Consider the following 23,395-nt stretch of genomic DNA (forward strand, 5'->3'; position numbering starts at 1 on the left):
GGAAAAACCCAACACCCAACCCCAACCAACCAATTTTCCCTTGCAACCGCTGCAATCGTGTCTGCCTGTCCCGCATCGGACTGGTCAGCCACAAACGAGCCTGCAGCTGACGTGGACTTTTTTACCCCCTCCATAAATCTTCGTCCGCGAAGCCAAGCCAAAGATATTAGTATTTCTGAATTAATCACATACAGATATGCAAATATCATTCTGATGCCTGTCAAATGTAAATGTAATATGTGCCCTGGATCGGGAGCATCCCTTCTATGTGGAGGTTTAAACAGTTCAAGAGCCTGACTCAAAGACGACTGCTCATTAATATACAATGACTTTCCAAACTTCTCTGGGCAGTGTTGTACTTAGGTGTCATATATATTTTTTTTAAACTTTCCTTTTTAAATGGTTATCTTTTCTCCTTTTAATCTTGTCTTGCCATTTTCTTGTTTTTCTAACTTTAGTTATATACATGGTGTTTTTTGAGGAAAAAATAAAATTGGGAAAAAAACTATTTTATAGTTTCTTCAAAACAAGTGATAGTTTTTCTCAGGCTACCTTTTTTTTTCAATTATAATAACATGAGAATTTAAGAAGAAAGCTGATAGATCAATCCATAGTCAATGTGCAGCTGGGAACTTTATTTGAATCTAGATCAGACTAATGGGCTGGCTCTTTCGTCTGCTAATAGAACATTCAAGATGGTTTGAATTTCTTCCAACACTCTAAGCACAGGATCACAGGATAAAATATTTTATAATTTGAATGCCTTCAATTGTTCACTTTGAATTTATGTGTCAGGAAAACACCAAGGGGAAATGGTTCTTGCCCAACAACTGGGTCCTTTATTCCCTATCCCCAATGTTCCCATCTACCCCACATCCCTCCCTTGTTAAATTCTACTCTTCCCCTTCCATCCTTGTCATAATCTACAGCTGCTGAAGATCCAGCTGCGCTGGGTGGGTCACGTCTCCAGAATGGAGGACCATCGCCTTCCCAAGATCGTGTTATATGGCGAGCTCTCCACTGGCCACCGTGACAGAGGTGCACCAAAGAAAAGGTACAAGGACTGCCTAAAGAAATCTCTTGGTGCCTGCCACATTGACCACTGCCAGTGGGCTGATATCGCCTCAAACCGTGCATCTTGGCGCCTCACAGTTTGGCGGGCAGCAACCTCCTTTGAAGAAGACTGCAGAGCCCACCTCACTGACAAAAGGCAAAGGAGGAAAAACCCAACACCCAACCCCAACCAACCAATTTTTCCCTGCAACCGCGGCAACCGTGTCTGCCTGTCCCGCATCGGACTGGTCAGCCACAAACGAGCCTGCAGCTGACATGGACATTTACCCCCTCCTTAAATCTTTTTCCGCGAAGCCAAGCCAAAGAAGAATGACTAAAGTAAAAAATATTAAAAATGTAATGACTACCACCTGATGACTCTGATATTCAGCATTATGAAGTCTTCAAGAGACTGGTCATGGCTCAAATTAACTCCAGCTTCCTAGGCAAACTCAATGCATCAACATTTTCTTGCCTTTGTAACATGTCCAAGGCAGATGCATAGTTCCAAACAAACTCTTATCCAAACTTGAATCCAGGTCTCAGTAACCCCTCTCTGCAATTGCATCCTTGACTTCCTGACCTGAAGATCGCAAACAGTGAAGATTGGTAACAAATGTCCTCCATGATAACCTTGTTACACTTATGAATGCGTGGCCAAAAACTATTCTAGCTCCATCTACAAGTTGGCAGATGATACCACCAAAGTAGGTCAGATCTTAAATAATAAGACAAATTATAGATAGGAGATGGAGAGTCTGGTAGCATGGTGTCTCTCCCTCAATGTCAGCAAAATGAAGAAGTGGGTTATTGCTTTCAAGAAGTGGAGTTGAGTGCATATCCCCCCTCTATCCCCCTTGTATATTGGTGCTGGTCTGACATAAGACATCCAAACTCTCATTGCCCTGACTGGTAAAGGCAAGTATGCCAAACACTTTCATCACTACCCTGTCTACCTTCAGGAAAATGTATCTGTGGCCACTGAAACAAGGCATTTCTAGAGCGAATCAAACTGATTTACTCTTCATCACCCAAGCAACCTTTTAAAAGCCAGAATCACGTGCTCGACATGCGCTGACGAACTGAGGTCACATGGCCAGTTTGATGACTCCTGGGAGTTGTAGTTATGCCATAGTGTTGTTGCACGGCAGTGTCTCTACATGGTGCCCCCACTCCCAGAACTGGCAGAAAGGTTTGTCTGTTTATTAGGTTGTTGATCTCTGCGACAGACTGTTGACTGCTGCAATGGGAAAGACTTGTCCACCTGAGCTGATGTAAGCATGTCAATAGTGAACGATTGTGGATTCCCTCCATGTCCAAAATATAGGTCGAGTTAGTTTGAGTATCCTATAAGGTCCGTTTGTAAAGGTTGACCAAGTGTTCCCTTTCGCTGTTTTTGAGGTCTTGAGGCACAAAAGAAGAGTGTTCTCCATGTGACGATGGTGGTCTAGGGGTCAATTTTCCTACTGTCTTCCATAGCCTGCTCAACAGTTCCTTAGGATCATTGCAGGAGTTGGAATGGTAGGAGATGAACTCCCATGGAACTATCAATAGTGCGCTGTACATGAGCTCCGCAGATGAAGCTTGGAGGTCCTCCTTTGGAGTTGTTCTAATGCCCAGTAATACCCAGGGAAGCTCATCACCATAGTTCGGGCCCTCTAACCAAGACATCAAGGCTGATTTGAGATGTCCATTGTCCATAGGCATTCGTATGATGAATTGTTGTACCAAGCAAGTGAGACAAGGTCGTCCACAGCGAGGAAGTAAATTGTGGTCCTCTATCCGAAGTAACATGCACCAGTAAACCAAAACGAGACAGCCAGTAACAGAGGAACACCCGAGCACAAATGTTTATAGCCCTGGTCAGCTCAACAACAATTGGAATTATCACTCATTTTGGAATTCTCCACAAAAAGTCGCAGTGCGACTTGGGCGGGCAAGCAGGTGAGCGGCAGCACGACTTGGGCGGCCGAGCGGCAGTGCGACTCGCTCAGCCGTGCCGAAGAGCGGGTCAGTTAAGGAGTATCTCAAAGGAAGGAAGAAAAAAGTAAGAGAGATGGAGGAGTTTATGGAGGAATTTCTGGAACTTAAGATCTTGGTTGCTTGGCTCCTGATGTTGGGGTAATTAAATAAGGAAAGGAGCAGAATTTGAGAAGTGTTGATATTGTCAGGTAGTTCTAGAAACAAGGGTCGTGAGAGACGGCAGCGCGATTCAGGCGGGTGAGGGAGGGGCTGTATTATACACGGGGGGGGGTGGGGGCTGTATGGAACAAGCAAATGGAGAAGGTAATTGAGGCAGGCACTCAAATCCATCCAAATAGCTATCATTTAATAGATATTTGGATGGATTTACAGATGGGATAGGTTCAAAGGAATATGGGCCAAATGTAGTATGTGGGAGAAGTATGGATGAAACATTTTGCTCAAAGTTGGCAAATTGCATAAAAGGGCCAGTTTCCACACTGTATGTCTTTATTAATTTATTGCTTTTTCAACAGCAAAAATACAATTATAAAACAAATTAGTAACTCTATGACTCTAGATCCTCTGTGACATTAGTGCTTCATTCAAAACCTTATGCCCATTATAAGGTCAGAAGTAAGAAAGGTTATGGAGAGTTTCAAATCCACTTGAAGCCTATCAGCAAATGAGGCAACTCCTGCCTTAGAAGGTGAGGAATGATAAATGATGTGTAACTTTTGCACTGCACACATGCAAAGCAAACACCATCTCCAAGACTATCTTCTCAAGAGTAATTAGGAAGAAGCAATAAATGCTGCTTTATAAAACAAATCAGTAATCATGACAGGTGGGTGTCACATTCTCGTCGGCTTTTAATTGTGCCACTAATCTATTATAAAGTCTTCAACTCACTTCATTCACTAAATATGGATCTTCAGCACACCACTGTAAAATCTTCCCTCTAAATTATTTGGATGAAGAATTACTTGCCCCTTCTTGTTCTTCAAAGTACCACAAGCAGTATTTCATTGTGGGAACCATCAAAAAATAAGAGAGGGGAGATGAATGAGTTATCTGCAGATGTTTGAGTTGAAAGTTGAGTGGATATTAATGATAGGACAGATGATTTTTGAAAAGCTTGGGACCCAGATGTCACGGGTTCTGATCTAAGCAAGAAATTTTGTTCCAAAAGACCAAGCAGCAATATCACAAAGCACTTTACTGCTAACAGATTGCTTCTGAAGTGAGGTTAAGGTTATTAAATCAGAAAACGTAGTAGCAATGTGCAGAGAGCAAAATGCCATAAGTAGCATATCAGTGAATGACTACATAAGGAATTTTTGCTTTGAAACATCAGCTCTTATTTCTCTCTCCACAGATGCTGCTTGGTCTGCTATTTCTGTATCTTCTGTTAGTGTATCAGATTTGCAGTATCTATCCTATATCTTTTGAATGGCTAATTAAACTGTTTATTAACAGTTGCTATGACATTAATATCTATCAACTATATTATCCTAACCTTAACACTAACATCTGACACAGCTTGAACTGTCTGCATATATTTTTGCGTGAAATGGAAGAACTAGGTTGCCACGTCTTTAGCTGATTTAAGCTTGGGGAAATATTTTTGCAATTAATGCTTCACCCCAGGTTAATTCAGTAGTATTCAGACTAAAAAAAATTCAACTGGGTTCAGGAGTCTATGGAAGACTCTGACAGGCAGGGACAAGGTTAGGTCATAAGCTCATGAAGGTACAATAACTACTATATTGATTAACAATGATAAATACCTGAAGAAGGAATTGTGAAAACCTCTTTTGGAATATAAAGTTTATCTTCTGAGTTTTTGGCCCAATCTTTCATTCCTCTCCTTCCTTTCATTGGGAAACTGATATCACTTGATACAGCAGATACAGGTTCTCGCTGAATGCTGGTCACTGAAATAAACAAGTAAAAGGATTGCAGCAGTGAAGTATGCTGTTCTTATCTTATTTAACATCAAAGATTGAATTTTACACAATTTAAGTAAAATTTATGAATGAATGAACATCTTTGTAGCCTCTACCAATGGCCTAGTATAGGACAGTAAAGGCAACATTTGATTTTGTTTGTTGATCTCAGGAGGATAGTGATTGTATACTATTTTCCATGGCTATATTTTTGAGATTGAGAAAATAAATCTCTTAAGTGGCAACCTATGCTAGAAAATATCTCAAATAAATAATATTGCAATCAGCTGTGATATACTCATTGTCAAATGGCCTGTCATTCATTAGTTATTACACTTGCACAAGCAAAAGCTGGTTGAACTGATATGGGATGACTCAAGTGTTCCGAGAACTGAATTCTATAAAATCTGTATCTTCAGGGTTAAACAGAGACAGCGGAGTGTTTCAAACTTGAAAATGATTGAAACCAAAACAGAAATGCACTCCATTAAGTTGTTGGAGAGATGAAGTATGTTGGTTTCCACTCGATAGCAAAAGTGAGTGATCAAATCAGAGTTTGGGAGAGTGATACAGCAAACATATTGACTAGGAGAGCACTTAGTTATTTTGTCCAAGCACACCTGAGTGAATTGAAATTTTTTTATTTTAAAGTCCACATAAAGCAATCCCTAACTACTTCAGAACTTACCAAGATTATCTGTCACTATGAGGGTGCTCTGGAATACTTTTAGCCCATGACCCACAACATGGATGAAATCTTCAACAACTCGCATTAAATGGATTGAGCCAGGGGCAACCTGTTTGAATAAACGACTGTTAATGTATTACAACTCAGATACAATTTAGAATATAGAACATTACAGTGCAGGCACTTCAGCCCATGATGTGCCGACCAATGTAAACCTACTCATAATTTAAATCTTCCCTAACTCACATGCACAACTCTCCACCTTTCTTGCATCCATGTGCCTGTCTAAGAGTCTTTTAAATGTCGCTATTATACTATTTTCCACTATGACTACCACCCCTGGCAATGCATTCCCAGCATCCACCACTCTGCATTTTTTTAAAAATACCCCTGAGAGAAAGCAACAGTTATAAGACTAAGACATGTAAATTCCATGGCAATCAGTCTTCCAGTCACAAACACTGCCTTCTTGCCATGCATTTGCTGTCTGCCATTGAGCTAAGTTTGGCTCAACATCATTTTCCTTGGGATCTCTGAGAAATGTATTTTTCTAATCAGTCTCCCATTGCTAAAATCAAGATCAAATTTTACCTTCTCAAAAAATTAAATTGTAACTCCATAATATATTCATGCTAATTCACAGTAAGTGAGAAAGTTATAGAGAGATGAGCAAGAAAATAGAATATATAGCCTTCAGCAATGTGCTTGATTGGTTAATATGTACCTTTCAAAATGATTTTTATACTGAACCTCGTGATATTTTTTCAATACTTATTCCTCATCAAGTATGGAGTTGCTCTACCCTTTCCATCCTCATTAAATCAGAATAATGTTCATTTCTTGTATCTTTTAAAGTCTGAGATACAGTTCACACATAAAAATCAGTAATGTCAAATTGTGATCTTTCTCAGAGAATCCATGATAATGTTGCATATTTTCACAATCCCGAAGAAAAGATCAAATTAAATGCTAAATATTATTTAACAAACATTTTACAAACTTTTATGAACTGAGGTAAATTATAATTGATCTCCAATCAAAATCTGGCCACACTAGGCACATAAATACAGATATCTGAAAGTTACAAATGAATGTCAACGACTATTTTTTACAGAATTATCTTGTTTACCTGCTGTGCATCATTCCATTTTGCTCTATTTTTGACTTCAAGCATGTAGCTAACAATCTGAAAGAACTTCTGTGTAAAAGAAACCAGAAATTTTGTCATTTTTTCCATATGTTCCCATCCCCATTTTCAAGATAATTTTTTAATAAGATTAATAAATCATAGGTGGTTTTTGATATGATCTGAAATATCTGACATTTTTAAGCCAGGGAAAATATTTAATCATCACTTGATATTTAATCTCCAGGGTGATATCAGGTCAAGAAATATCAGGTGGAGTGTTGGATCCTTCAAGATCCTGGGAGTCTGTTTTTCAGAAGACCTTTCCTGGAGTCACCCATTGAAGTAAATGAGAAGAAGGCACATTAATACTTCTACTGAGGAGTCTGAGGAGATAAGGAGTGTCAATGAATACTCTTAAGCTTCTACAGATGCAGTCTTGATCGTAGACTGGATGGTTCCCAAATCATCACAGCTTGGCTTGGCTATTCTTCTGCCCAGAAATGCAGAAGGCTGCAGAATATGGTGAATGTTGCAAGGCTCATTACAGGCTCTGATCTCCCTTCATTGCAGACATCAAGAAGGCAACATAATAAAGGACTTCCATCACCCTGGTCACAACCTATTCTCATTACAAAATGTATCACCTCATACTGATCCGAATTGCTCTCCTCTTGTCATTTTTCTGCCAAATTATTTTGAAACTAATGGCATGATCTCTGGACCCAAAGTTTTCCCCTAAACATACTTCAGTCTCCTATCCTGTTTCGTTCCCTAATAGGAGATTCAGTATTGCACTCTCTCTAGTTGGTACCTCGATACTTTGATTTAGAAAACATTCCCGAACACATTTGACAAACTCTGAGCCATCCAGCCCTTTTACAGTATGCCAGTCTCAGTTTAATATGTGGAATGTTTGGGTATTGAAGGACCCCACCGACCAACTGACAGAGGTCCTTACAAACATCTTCAACATATTGCTGCAGCAGTCCATCGTCCTCATGGGTTCAAGACAGCCACCATCATCCTGCTACCAAAGAGAGCAACAGTAACAGGCCACAATGACTACCGTCGCTGTGGCATTGACCTCCAGCATTAAGAAATGCTCGTTTGGTGATGGAACACATCAAAGCATATGTCTCAGAGACATTGGACCCATTTCAAATTGGATTCCAGATATAGCCTTGTTCCTTCCCTTCATCCTAATCGACCTGGAGAATGACGCCTCATACACCAGGCTGCTATTCATCCACTTCAGCTCGGCATTTAATACGATCATTTGCCAGAGGCTGGTGGAGAAGCTATCCTCGCTGGGACTCCAAATATAGCTCTGTAACTAGATTCTCAATTTCCTAATGGAAAGACCACAGTCTGTCTGGGTTGGCAGCAGAACTTTAAGCACCGTCACACTGAGCACAGGGCTCTCTGCTCAGTCCTTTCCTGCTCATGCTACTGAGCCACAATGGCATTGCCATATCCACCTCCAACAGAATCTTCAAATTTGCAGATTTTAATTTTTTTTAAATTTAGATATACAGCAAGGTTGCAGACCATCTTGGCCCACAAATCCATGCTGCCTAATTTACACCCAATTAACCTAAAGGACATTTCAAATGAACTCGACAGTCATTGGCCTCATCTGCCACAACGATGAGTTGTGCTACAGAGAAGAAGTGGAAAATCTTGTGATTATGGTATGAGAATAACAACCTGAGTCTCAATGTAGACAAGGTGAAGGAGATGATCGAGGACTTCAGGAGGACCAGGAACGACTGCCTTCCACTATACATGATTAACTAGGTAGTGAAGAGAGTAGTGAACACCAAGAGAGTAGTGACCTACTGTGGACACACATTTCCTAACTTGACAGGAAGGCACAACTCCACTTCCTGAAAAGACTGAAACAGACAATGCTACTGACCACAATCTTGTCAACCTTGGACAGGACTTCTGTTGAGAGCATCTTGGCTGGCTGCATCATAGTACTGCATGGTTGCTAAATTGGTTTGGAGGTCAATCCACAAGACCATAGGTCTTGTGATCTACCAGATTTATTGTCTGCAGAGGGCACCAAAAATCATTGAGGACCCCTTCCACCCTGCACACAGCATCTTTCAACTACTCCTTTCGGGAAAGAGGTACAAGAGGATCAGAGCCAGCACCACCAGGCCGAGAAACAGCTTCTTCCTATGGGTAGTGAGAATGTTGAATGACTAAAGGAACTGCTCACACTAACTATCTGACTATTATTTCCAAAAACAAAATCTATTTATTTATTTATTTTATTACAGTATACATGTTTATTATGCATATGTAATGTTTGTCTGCATGTGTGTTATGTCTGTTTATGTGCCTGCATGTTTTACACTGAGGATTGAGAATATTTGTCAATTCGGATGATAATACAATTGAAACTGAATAGATGCACCTAGAACATTATTTCCACCAGGTACAACTCTTTCATTTCGGTCTTTATATTCAGTCTTAACATCATATTTTTCCTTCACTATCTGCTTTGGCACTCTCATCCCCCCCCACCACCACACCGCAACCCAGTACAGCACTAGCAAACCTTCCCACAAGGTTATTAGTTCCTCTCCAGTTCTGATGTAAACTGTCCTGCCGGTTCATGATCCACCTTCCCTGAATGATCCAAAAATCTGAACCCAAGCCTCCTGCACCATCTCTTTACCTGTGTTAAGCTGCATTATTCTATTTTTAAACTCACTATCACATGCCATGTAAGTAGCCATCCTGAGATAATAACCCTGGAGGTTCTGTCCTTCAACCTAGCTGCCAACTCGCTGAACTCTCTTTGTAGGACCCTTCTGACCCACTTCACTGGTCCCCACTTGGCCCACGACATCTGGATGCTCATCCTCCTTCTTGAGAACGCCGTGAACTCTATTTGACATATTGAGGACCCTGGAACCTGGAAGGCAACATGACATCTAACATCCTTGACCTCTTCCACAGGACCTCTTATCTGCTCCCTTCATGATTGAATTCCCAATTATTACAGCTCACCACAATATTGTTTCCATGTTTAAGAAAGGGATTAGAGATTACCCAGGATATTATAGAGCAGTGAGCCCTACTTCAGTGGTGAACAACATGATTGAGAAGATTCTGAAAGACAGGATTTACAAACATTTAGAGAGGCATAAGCTGATTAAGGATAGTAATTTTGGCTTCATCTGGGGAAGTTTATGTCTCATGTTGAATTCTTTAAGGACGTAACAAAGCACAATGGTGAAGGTAGAACAGTGGATGTAATGTATTTCAGTAAGGCATTTGAGAAGCTTTATTCAAACAGTAATGAGGCATGTAATCCAAGGAGGTCTTGCTTTGTGGATACTAAATTAGCTTGCCCAGAGAAGGCAGTGTGTGGTTGTAGATGGTTCATATTTGTGGTCCATACAACAGGTTCATAATGTTTCACTTGAAATAAGGGGGGAAAAAGGAACTCTGTGGTGACTTGAAAGAAAGAGGCTATCATCTGGAAAACCCTGATGGGGAAAGTTTCAGCAAGACACTGAAGTGGCTGATCAGAAGGAATCAGTCGTGTGGGTCCAATGAGCAACAAATCTCTCTCCTGAAAACCAACAAGAACCTTCCTGAGCTGGAACCATTTACCTTTCAAGCATCAAAGCCTGGTGAACTTCATGTATGTTAAATTTTGTGCACAGAATTAGAATTCTTGCAACCAGTGAACTTTGAGAAGTGAGATTGGACTGTGAATTAAAGAACTTTTCTAAACTTGCACAAACACTACATACACATGCACTTAGAACGAGGAGGGAGTTAAGTTAACCATATAACCATATAACCGTTTACAGTGTGGAAACAGGCCATGTCAGCCCTTCGAGTCCACACCGGTTCACTGTAATCATTGTCAGGTCACTGGTCTGAGTGCTACTGGTACCATGTAATACAGTACTACCTGTCGCATGGTCAGGTGGTCGGCGACTAAACCGGCTCCCCCACTAGCTTGCCTGGTGCGGAGGGTGGTTAGACACCCTGCAGGATTTTTTTAAAAATGACCTGTCAAAGGGCGGATGAACATTCTCATAGGGTCAACGGCCACATAGAAAACACGTGCTTGGAAACTCTCACTTCATTTATTATCAGACTGACAAGTCATTCTTTATTTTTTAAAGCATCTGACTTGATGGCACAACTTCCCAGAAGATAGTGCTGTATTTTGAAACCATTAAAGCTTTTAACCATTGTCCCCTTCTGCCTAATTTATACAACTATGGTGTTTGGGCTAGTTTGCAGTACTGCATTCCCTTCACACAACCATGAATAGTAATAAGTTAAAGTTTGATCCTGTGTTCATGTTTAAAGATAATTAAGTAACCATTTGTCTTGGTGAATTTCTATTGCTGCTGGGTTTTGGGTCCCCTGGGCCCATAAAGTTATCAATAGACACTAAAATATAACATAATTTGTCACACAATAATGTATTCACTTCTAGTCACCTAGGATGTGGGTGCAGAAGAGATTTACAAGGATGTTATCTGGACTGGAGAGGATGCCTTCATGAACCTGATCTTTTCTCCTTGGAGGGACAGAGGATTTGTGAAGAACTGACAGAAATGTACAAGATGATGAGAGGCATTAGGCCTTTTTGTGGTGGAGAAAAGAGCGAGCGTAAAGGCGGATATTATCCACCTCTACTTCGCTCCACTTACCTCCATGAATGTGGTGTGTCCACATTCAATGTGCCTTGAGCGATCCTCCCCGACCCTAGTGTTATGGCCGAGGCGAAGGAACTCTACTAGGGATCTATGAATAGGGAACCGTTTGGAGCGGCTTGAAAGGGACGGGCTGATAATGTCAGAACGTGACACAGGAGTCACCACCTAACTGCTGCTGGGCACGGGTGGCCTGGTGGCAGTGGTGTCCCACTCAACACTGCTCGACTACCCCCACCATGCTCAGCCCTCCCACCGCCATCGCTCAGCATGCCCCCCACCCCCTCCAAGTCTTTAAGCCAAACATCAGCATTCAGACACTGAGTAAACACCAGAGCTGTCATGCATGGCCTCTGGCAGCCTGCTTCAATGAGCAGACACATGGGAAAGTTTAAATTTCCCATTGCTGGTGGTGACACATCTTGCATGTTGAACAACCTTGGCATTTCAGGACTGTTTGACACTTTTCCGAGTAATGGCCGACATTGTTAACCATAATCCCCCACACAGCTGGAACCGTTAATTGACAGTGCAGTTCCAGCTGCGTGGGGATCATGCTTAACAAGTCAGCCATTGCTCAGCACATATGTAAGGCATCATGGCACTAGTACCTACACCTCCTGAATGCCGCATCAATGCCCCTGTTGCCTTCAGGCTGAAAGGGGACATCGGAGCATGCTTTTTTTGGCCTGCATGAAAAGACAAGAAATACCTTTTCACTCAGCTTTTAGCCAGCCTCCATGTGGAGAGTGACTGCACATCGTGTTAATGGGCAGAAACCTTTTCCCAGGGCTGAAATGGCTAACACCAGGGGCATAGTTTTAAGGTTCTTAGGAGTAAGTACAGGGGAGGTGTAAGAAGTATGTTTTTCATCTAAAGTGTATTGAGTGCATGGAATAAGCTGTAGGCAATGGTGGTGGTGGCGGGTAAAATAGGATCTTTTAAGAGACCATTGCATTGGTTAATGGAACTGAGAAAAGTAGTGAGTTATGCAGTAGGGAAATTCTAGTAGATTATTAGGTCAGTGCCGTAGATTTCTATGTTCCATGTCCTGCGCTCATCTCAAATTTATGCACAACCCTCACTTGGATATGGCATTTTAATTTTATTGCTCGGTCAGATTTCTAGAAGTTTATTCCAACTCTTGGATTAAGACCATTGCTTTTCCAACACCAGGTGGCAGGAGTTCAAGGAGGCCTGCAACCACAACCTTAGGTGATGAGGGATAAATCTGACTATGTTACTGTGGCTATTATAATTGCTCCATATCTGATCATTGTCTAACCTTGTCAGCACATGGAAGACAAAAGAAAGTGTAAAAGAAATAAACGTTAAACATTAAAGTACATTTCTTACTTGAACATCTTCAGAAGCTGGAATATAGCTGGCTCTCTTGAAAGTATCTGTCACATTTCGCAATATGATTGTAGAGAATAAGAGATCTCCACTGTAGAAATTCTTTCTCTCCATTAAATCCAGCATTGTCCTTATGACCTCTGACATGCCCTTTCCTGCCAGAGTCCTTTGTCCTTTAGCTAGGTGCTCTCGAATCTAAATAAAAATATACAAAAATATGAATTAAGCATATTGTCACTAAGAAAAATTGGATCACTACAACAATCATTGATATTTAATTAGCATTTAATTCTAGGGAGTGATCAATAACCTATTATCTTGTAATATGTAAATTTACAATTATACAAGCTCAATATAAAAATATGTATAGTACCACACACACACAAAACAGCAGTTTTAGTGTTTCTCTAATATATATATATATATATATCTCTTTATTCTGTCCATGGATTTCTGACGGGAGTTCCAGAAAATGAACGAGGCAGAGTTGTGTGGCCTGTACATGGAGAGTGGGAGTTGTGAGCAGAGGCGCTTTCAAAGAGGGAGAGAGGTCCAATCACGGGAGGATAAGTAATCACACCCGGCTTGGCGCATACCCCCTGCCCCGCATATCCAACGTGGTGAATCAGATCACTCAATACAGGCTGTTCTCCACCATAAGTCTGCTTATCATCAGCTGCCCATCCGCCCCAAGAACCGGCAGTACACTGCCTTCGAGGCCGATGGTCGACTGTACCACTTCCTGAGAGTCCCTTTTGGGGTCACAAATTGGGTGTCTATTTTTCAAAGGGAGATGGATCGGATGATGGATGAATATGGCTGCGAGCCACTTTCCTATTCCTTGATAATTTCACTATCTGCAGCCATGACAAGAACCTCCAAAAATTCCTCTGCACGTGAAACATCTCAACTTGACATAAAACACAGGGAAGTGTGTCTTCAGCACACGTCGCCTGGTTATACTAGGCTGCGTTGTGCAGAATGAAGTAATTGGCACCGACCCAGACTGCATGGGCCCACTGTTAGAACTCTGTGGTAGTATACTGCAAGGGGAAATCTCTGTACCTGCAGAAGAGCATGGGTTCAAGACAACACTTGGTTGGCTGTCAATCAGCTGAACTGAATAGACCAAGCCCTACCCGGTCGGGTGTCAATCACCCTCTGGGATATAAGCCTGAGCCGGCCCTTCGAAGTCACTCTCAGAGTTTATAGCAGCACAATCTCACAGCCATCTCTGTGGAAGTTTATGTTGAATAAAGCCTATTGTACAGTCTTTTGGTTTTGTGTGTTTGCTTCTGACCGACAGCACACCACAAATTCCTCCCCCACTACTCCAAGTCCCTGAAAAAGGTGCTTGGGGTTTTTCTCCTATTTTTACGCCCAGTGGATTCCCAGCTATGCGGAGAAGGCCCGTCCCCTCATCAGGGCAACCATTTACCCCCTGTTGGCAGAAACCCGCAAGGCATTCGACTGTATCAAACCCGACATTGCAAAGGCCACGATGCATGCAGTGGACGAGTCCATCCCATTCCAGGTGGAGAGCGAGACATCGGAATTTGCCTTGGCTGGCACACTTAACCAGGCTGGCAGGCCCATGGGGTTTTTACATGCACCCTCCAAGGCCCCAAGATCCGGCACTCCTCCATCGAGAAAGAGGCCCAGGCTATCGTCGAAGCAGTACAGTACTGGAGGCATTACCTCACCAGTAAGCATTTTACCATGCTGACTGATCAACAGGCAAGTTGCCTTCAAGTTCAACAATCAGCAGTGGGGTAAAATCAAAAACAACAAAATCCAGAGGTGGAGAATTGAGTTCTCCACCTACAATTATAACATACTGTACCATCCTGGAAAGCTCAACGAATCCCCTGATGCCCTGGCTCGAGGGACATGTGCCAGTGTGCAGACGGACCGGTTGCAGGCACTGCACGACGGACTCTGCCACCTTGGGATCACTCCCTTTTTTTCATTTCATCAAGGCCTGTAATTTCCCCCTACTCCATTAAGGACATCAGGACGCTGACCAAAAATTGCCGAGTCCACGCGGAGTGCAAACTATGCTTCTATCAACCCGACCAGCCATACCTTTTCAAGCAGCTAATGTCATAAAAGGCTCTGAACAATCTGTTCACCATTTTTGGATACCCCTCCTACGTTCACAGAGATAGGGATTCGTCTTTCATAAGCAATGAGCTGCATCAATATTTGCTGTCTAAGGGCATTGCCTCTAGCCAGACCATCAGCTATAACCATAACCATATAACCACTTACAGCACAGAACAGGCCAGTTCGGCCCTACTAGTCCATGCCGTAACAAATCCCCACCCTCCTAGTCCCACTGACCAGCACCCGGTCCATACCCCTCCAGTCCTCTCCTATCCATGTAACTATCCAGTCTTTCCTTAAATGTAACCAATGATCCCGCTTTGACCACATCTGTCGGAAGCTCATTCCACATCCCTACCACCCTTTGCGTAAAGAAATTTCCCCTCATGTTCCCCTTATAATTTTCCCCTTCAATCTTAAACCATGCCCTCTAGTTAGAATCTCCCCCACTCTTAATTGAAAAAGCCTATCCACGTTTACTCTGTCTGTCCCTTTCAAGTCCCCTCTCAATCTTCTACGCTCCAGAGAAAAAAGCCCCAGTCTGCACAACCTTTCCCTGTAACTCAAACCTTGAAATTCTGTCAACATTCTCGTGAACCTTCTCTGCACTCTCTCTATTTTGTTTCTATCTTTCCTATAATTTGGTGACCAAAACTGTACACAGTACTCCAAATTTGGCCTCACCAATGCCTTGTACAATTTCATCATAACCTCCCTACTCTTGAATTCAATACTCCGATTGATGAAGGCCAACATTCCAAATGCCTTCTTCACCACACCATCTACCTGAGTATCAGCCTTGAGGGTACTATTTACCACAACTCCTAAATCCCTTTGTTGCTCTGCACATCTCAATAGCCGACCATTTAATACATATGACCTATTTAGATTTGCCTTTCCAAAATATAACACCTCACACTTATCTGTATTAAATTTTATCAGCCATTTCTCAGCCCACACTTCCAGCCTTCCTAAATCACCTTTTAACCCCAAAGGGAATAGCCAGGTGGAGCAGGAGAACGGCATGGTCTGGAAGGCAGTACTACTGGCCCTAAAGTCCAAAGGTCTCCCCATCCCCACTGGCAAGAAGTCCTCCCAGAGGCCATCCATCCTATCCGGTCCCTCTTGTGTTCGACCACCAGCGAGACACTTCAGGAGAGACTCTTTACATTCCCCAACAGATCGGTGTTGGGAACGATCTTACCCACCTGGCTGATGTCCCCTGGGCCCATCCTACTATCCTATAAGTCCGGCCCTCTGGTCAAGAGGGTTCAGCTGCTCCATGCTATCACCCAGTATGCCTATATGGCATTCCCAGATGGACACAGTATCCATTCGGGACCTGGCACATACAGGAGCATCTGGACACCCCCCCCCCCGCCCGACCAGTTCTCCAGGCCTCAGTTCCTTATGCCCACCACCCTGGCAGCTGACATACTCTCACTCTCTCAGCTCAACCAAGTACCCCAGCAGGATAACTGAAATGGAGCAGCCACAGCCGAATGAACTTATAAGGTCACCTGACTGCAACTCCCCCCCCTCCCCGGACTTCTTTTTAAAAGATGGGGTGAATATGGTGAAACCACTATCATGTATGTTAATGATATGACCTTTTGAGTTTGACCCTGCTCTCAGTGGCCGGCTCATGACCCCTCCCCTTTATACCCCATAAAGGCTGTCATGCCATAAGCCTGCCCCAGTTTGAGTCTCCGGGTCAGGGAGAGACAGCAATACATGGGATGCTGTCTATTACTTAGTTCCAGTAATTTCAGTATTTGCTTAATTGATTGTGCATTACATATGTTACAACTAAGTTGCTTCTTGCAGTTTTCACTGATGTATCGTTTACACAGACAGCCAAAACATATTCCATTTTCCTTTAAAAAAAAGTGATTTTCTCTTTGTGTTTCTTCTTTTCCAACTGTAAACACATTTCCAAAACATGTCCACCTTTACAGAGCAAAGAAATCTTCTTAGTAGGCAAACTCTCCTTTTCCTTAGTTACTTTATCTTTTTTTCTTTATTTATAACTGACACAGTAAAAGCACTCTTTTTCAATTTCGGACTAGCATATGAGTTAAGACCTCCCTACGTCTTTGTGCCCCATTGAAGTGTTTCTAGTATTTCCATATATTGGAACAGTTTCAAGGTACACCTGCTGTTCTAAGAAATCCACCAAATGCCTTAAGCTCTTTGATCGTATTTTTCATGGAAATCACAAACCATTCTTCTCCATCTATCCCATGTCATGTAGGATAATTTATCCAATATGATTTGCATATTACCAGGAACTTCAAGATCACAAATATTTTCAATATTTCCATGGTATCACAACATCCTATTAAAAAGTGTGTATCATTGTAAAGCCTTTGCAACATTCGATTTCATTGATGTCCATTTATGAGCCTTATCCATATAAGCTAAAGCAATTCAATGTTTATTACCAAAATTCTTCTCTAGTAAATACTTAACTATTTCAAATCCTCTAAAGAAAAGGTATATGTCAACAAACCTTTACAAGTTCCTTTGGCCGTCCTTTTGTGTATATTTCCAAATAAGAAAGACAATCTTCAAGGTCTTGACACTTGTTTTCAATATTTGCATCTAAAAGATTTCATGAATGCTTGGTATTGAAGTGGGTTTCTATTTAAAGTTTGAACCTCCTACTTGGTCAAAGATGATAGAGAATGTAACTGGATCAACGATGCAGCTATTTCCTTGTTTCTTCTAATAGATGATAGATTGTTGCCCTGTTCACCGCCTCTTGTAGCAGGTAACATATCTGGAAACCTCACTGGAGTATGTTCACCCATATTTCTGATGCTTGACTTGAATGCCAAAGAAGATGCAGCATTTGACTGAACCCAAGTTATAGCTCTGTCAGTGGATGTTACCACTGGTACACGTGGCTTGATAACATAATGCTTTGAAAAGATTTTTCTTGCATATGCATGTCTTGTACCCGTGATACTAAGATATTTGTCTTAATAATTGGTTTCCTTTCCTGTGGCTCTTTCTTAAAATATGATTCTATACCATCAAAAACTTTAGATAATTTACTTCAACCACCAGATATCATTGAGTCCTCCATTCTTGCCCTAGTAATTGCAATGTTTGCTTCTAGCTCATGCTGCTCCTTTCTCTATCTTAGCTCCTCCTCCTGTTCTTGTGAAACATGTTTATCCTTAAGGAATTTTTGTTCTGCAAGATGAGCTGCCATTTCAGCGTTAATCTTTGTACGTGCATATGTTGTACTGGAAACTCAGGAGCTTGCTCCAGAACAACTTCATTTACTTTTTTTGTTTTCAACATTTTACGCACTGGCACCTGCTTATATTTCTTCCTGCAGGTCATCTATCGTCTTCTTACTTACCTCTTTATCCGTTTCATCAGTCTTTCCTTCTTCATCTTTCGTGACACAAGAGCCATTTCCACAATGTTGTCTTCCCATTCAGTCGTTGTCTTCTGCAATGATTTTAACAATGACTTCATACCCATCAACTGAAACCTTAGCTTCTTTTATTTCCAACTTCAGTCTTTCAATGAGAACACCTTTATTTCCATTTGTATCGAGATTCCGTTTACTAAATTCTTCTCTAAATTCTTCATCCTTCATGTCTTTAATAAGTTGCTCCTTAATAGCAAAGTCAGCAGGCTGCTTCAGCCATTTCTACTCATTTTGTTCCACTGTCCTTCGAGCACAAACACGACACGAGCCAATTCAACAGTTACCAATGGACTAGCAGCAGCAAAATCCAAACAACTCCACAAACACACAGGAGTCCACAAATTGAAGCCTACCGCTTCTAAAGGCTGCAATGTACTGATGTTAACAAACGCGTTTCCACAGCAGCATCCATCAATAATATCTCTGATTTTCAAGAAATTGCCTCACCAAATTGATCATAAAATACTTTGGTATTAGATTAGAGACTTTAAATCACTCTCTGGCCAATATTCAGAGGATGGATGTGGATTATAAAATGCCCCCAACTCGAGGGATTTCCAAGATGGCTGTTATTTAACTTTCAATATCAATTCAAAGCAGAGAGTTTCTTCTATCTTCCAACCTTCAATTTTATGTTCCAAACTATAAACTATAGTTGACTAAATATAGCGACTTCGATCCAATAAATAGTTGTTGGAAGGATATTATTAGTGACGCGTTTTCAATTCGTTTCAATAGGTGCAGATGTATTTTAATCTTTAATTTAAGACATAAATTTGAAATAATCTTCTTTAATGTTTTCATGAAATATTCATCAATAACCTTGGCACTGGTGCTCTGAGAATACAGAGTAATGCTAATGCTCAACTAAAATTATGAGCGTTTCACTCACCCTTACCTGTTGCCATGTTTATAATATTCTAAACTCCCAATTCGCGCTCTGCCCCCTGCGCATGCTCCTACTTCAGCACCGCGCGTGATTCTGGAACCACCCATGTCCTTAACAACAAAGATGGCCATGGAAAGTAAAACTATCTCAGATACCTCCAATGACTACACAGGGACCAATGGGTCACCTAACAAGGTAAGTAAATTCTTTATACAATTTTTGCCCTTTTGTCCCCTACACTGTACTTGATATTTAATACATTACTTGACATGTTACTTGAAATGGTCAATAAAGTTTTAGGTCTGTTCCAAGACCCTCCATCTTCTCAGAACTCAGAACAATTCAAAACTGACTGTCTTATTTTGAGACCACAGAGAGAGACCTTGGTCTCACAGGCTGCAACCACAGAGACATTCAAAGGAATGCAAAACAAACTGCAGGTAGCCAGTGTATACAAGTTATTTTAAATCTTTTTAACTCTTACAATATCTGGCCATAATTGCTATATCTGAAAATAATAATTACCACTCAAAGAAAATCAAATATAATAATACATTGCATAAATATTCAAAAGACAGTGGAAGTCAACCATTAAAGCTTTCTGCTTCATTAAAAAAAACACAGATTTTTGGAAATCGGTCTGTTTAGAAAGCCATTTTTTAGTTTGAAGATATTCACTTTCTTGACACAAGAGTCTTCTTTCTCTTCTTTTACTTTTGCAGACAGTTATGGAAAAGTTAGGACTCAAATAACATCAATTCTTCAAACTCATTAAAAGCCACTTTGGATTCTATTGTTTTTTCATGTACTTCCGGATTCAATTTTGCAACTTCCAATTCAATCTCATTGTCTGATCGTTTATCTTGAAATTTATCATCAGATTCTCTCTCTGTATTTATTAACTGGGTCTTCATAAATGCAATATTTCTTCAAGGTGCATTCTTCATTCTTTTCCATAGTCAATCGCCTTGTGTCATTCAACAAGGACTTATTCTCTTTCACAAAATGAATCTCCTCCACCACCCTTTTGCATTTGATAATCCTGAATCCCTTTCTTCATTAACTGGATTCGTTCTTTAGCAGTTATTCTTTTCTTCCTCTTAGTTTTACAAATTCTATTTACAATTAATTCTCCATTCTTGTCAAGTGATCTCTGAGCTTCTCTTTCGGTTACTTTCAAAACTGAAGAATCATCTGATTCAGTTTTGTTTCCAAATACAAAGTTCAAATCTTTTTGGTCACTGTTATCTGGACCATCCGATATTTTTCAGTTCTTTTTGAACATTTTGTAGTCTGAAGGCAGTTGCACCGTATTGTCACATTTGTTCCATTCCTGCCCTTGATTTATCTTCGCAGGAATAATCACCAGCAGGTATTTGCAGAATCTTCTATGCTTAACTTACATCCAATTTTGGTGAAAACAATTCTTCTTTCTTGATTTACTTTCATTAGTAAGATTTTCTAAGAACTGATGATATTTTTCTGAAGGTTCTTTGAGTTGTTGTTGACTACTTCCGAGCAATATCATTCTTTCTTTCTAATGCTCCATTGATTGTCCATTCAAGCATAATGTTAATAGCATAACGTCCGTTTCTCACACTAGGGATTACTTCTATTGGTTCCAGAGTCTTTGGTACATTTAAATCAACGAGCATCTGTATCTCAGAGTTATAAGATCCCGGTATATAAACCTTCAGATATGACCAGTGATCCACATCATTTTGAGGTGGCATGTTTTCTTTATGCACAGACATAGTCTTCCCTGGATGTATGTCTGAAAGGTCACAATGTTTTCCAGCAACTTCTAATCCTGAAACCATGCTACTTTCTACGACTTTCTTTGTCCCATGGTTTTCAATAGAATCTTGTCCTTTTTCCTTTATGATTAAGCCTTTTCATAGGCTCTACAGAACAAAGTAATACTGTGTTTCCTGGGTCAGGGAATGCATAAGTATGTACCGTTGCTCGGATGGGCACAATGGAGAGTTGCACCTTTCTGCACCGTCCCCAGTAAAGACCACGTGTCAATACTGAAGTTTCACCGCTGTTTTCATCTGCTTCTTTCATCAAGGTTTGTTCCTTTTCTGTATCCTTTTCCTTGAAGACATAGCATTTTGGGATGCTTTTGATTACATATATTTCAGGTGAGTCACTTTTTGCTGATTTGTCCTTTACACAGACGTCCAAAACACACTCCATTTTCCTTTTAAAAAAAAACAATTTTCTTACTAAGTGTCATCGTTTCCATCTGTGCACATTTTTTCTCAACAGGGGAACTTTTATTTTCCTTAATTTCTTTATCCACCACTGTCAGAGAGGTAGCAAATGCACTTCACTTTGAAGTGAGGATACAATGTGGACTATTCAACTTCTTTTCTAATTGTTTGAGTGTTTTTAATTCCATACAAGGATCTGTAACAACATCCACTTGGTCCCTCAATGAAATCCACCAAATCCTTAAAGTAGCTGCCACCTTGTGTTTTCTTTGATATTCAACAGCTTGTCTTCTCCATAATTCTCTCATCCACTTGGGTAATCTATCTACAATGTCTGCCATATTCTGAGGTGAGTCAAGTTCTCAACGATAGCCAATCGCCATCGTGATGTTACAACATCCTCTGAGAAAGAGGGTGAAGCTTGTGAACCGTTCCTATCATCTGGTCTTATTGACGACCATGAAAGAGCTTTCAGTATATAAGCTCTATAAATTCTATGCTTGTCACCAAAATGTTTCTCTAATCACCACTTAGCCATTTTGAATCCTCAATTTAGAGCCATATGCTGCCAACTCTTTACAAGTTCTCTTGGTCGTCCACGTGTGAATTGAAGCAAATAAACAAACTTCTGAGCTGTGACTTTTAATTTTAACACTGCATTCAAAGCTTTTCATAAACCCTTGAAATTGAAGTGTGTCACCAAAAAAAATTGGAATTTTTATCTTGGGGAGAGAAGAGAGTGTCTCTAACTGAATTAACAACGCTGTCATTTCATCCTTTCTAGTTATGGCTCAGTTTATGTTACTTTGTCCACCCGGGTTTCTGATCCTTGCTGGGAGTTCCAGGTATGACCATATAAAAGATTAGATTTGACTCTCATCTTTGTCCAATGCGGCCATCATTAAGGTTTGATCTCTGGCTCTTTGGATCCACCTTGTTAATTCAGGATCTCGCTCATCTCACATTCGCAGCATTGGCTCAGCCCCTCCCCTGCCTGGTTCAAGACCGTCCAAATTGTGCCTGTAGCACTGGTTCAGCACCAAATCTTAATCTGCCCAGTCCTTGATCAAGCGCTGTTCTACCGCTGGTTTAGCTTTGTACTAGAGCGCCCCCCAAAGTTCCTCAATATGGTTATTCAACTGCACGAAAACCAACAAGGTCGGGTCAGATACAGCAATGAGCTCTCTGAACCTTTCTCCATTAACAATGGCGTGAAGCAAGGCTGCGTTCTCGCACCAACCCTCTTTTCAATCTTCTTCAGCATGATTCTGAAACAAGCCATGAAAGACCTCAACAATGAAGACGCTGTTTACATCCGGTACCGCACGGATGGCAGTCTCTTCAATCTGAGGCGCCTGCAAGCTCACACCAAGACACAAGAGCAACTTGTCCGTGAACTACTCTTTGCAGACAATGCCGCTTTAGTTGCCCATCCAGAGCCAGCTCTCCAGCGCTCGACGTCCTGTTTTGCGGAAACTGCCAAAATGTTTGGCCTGGAAGTCAGCCTGAAGAAAACTGAGGTCCTCCATCAGCCAGCTCCCCACCATAACTACCAGCCCCCCAACATCTCCATCGGGCACACAAAACTCAAAACGGTCAACCAGTTTACCTATCTCGGCTGCACCATTTCATCAGATGCAAGGATAGACAACGAGATAGACAACAGACTTGCCGCTTTGGAAGACTACACAAAAGAGTCTGGAAAAACAACCAACTGAAAAACCTCACAAAGATTAGCATATACAGAGCCGTTGTCATACCCACACTCCTGTTCGGCTCCGAATCATGGGTCCTCTACCGGCATGACCTACGACTCATAGAACGCTTCCACTAGCGTTGTCTCCGCTCCATCCTCAACATTCATTGGAGCGACTTCATCCCTAACATCGAAGTACTCGAGAT

The 23,395-nt window shown here is 41.3% G+C and overlaps 1 protein-coding gene across 17 annotated transcripts in view; it reads right to left on the reverse strand.

The window, feature by feature from the left end:
* LOC138741615 (adhesion G protein-coupled receptor B2-like) overlaps positions 1-23,395 on the reverse strand; it is a 711,436-nt gene that overhangs the window by 444,184 nt on the left and 243,857 nt on the right. For all 17 annotated transcript variants that reach the window (XR_011343611.1, XR_011343612.1, XR_011343613.1 and 14 more), the window contains 4 exons: positions 12,835-13,029; positions 6,782-6,850; positions 5,653-5,761; positions 4,806-4,952 (listed from right to left, as the gene is read on the reverse strand). Coding sequence is in view for 14 of the 17 variants with exons in the window: in XM_069895953.1 (XP_069752054.1) it covers positions 4,806-4,952; positions 5,653-5,761; positions 6,782-6,850; positions 12,835-13,029 (520 nt within the window). In the remaining 3 variants the exon portion in view is untranslated. The remainder of the gene's footprint in view (positions 1-4,805; positions 4,953-5,652; positions 5,762-6,781; positions 6,851-12,834; positions 13,030-23,395) is intronic.

This window comes from Narcine bancroftii, chromosome 8 (assembly GCF_036971445.1).
Source record: "Narcine bancroftii isolate sNarBan1 chromosome 8, sNarBan1.hap1, whole genome shotgun sequence".
NCBI classification, from domain to species: Eukaryota; Metazoa; Chordata; class Chondrichthyes; order Torpediniformes; family Narcinidae; genus Narcine; species Narcine bancroftii.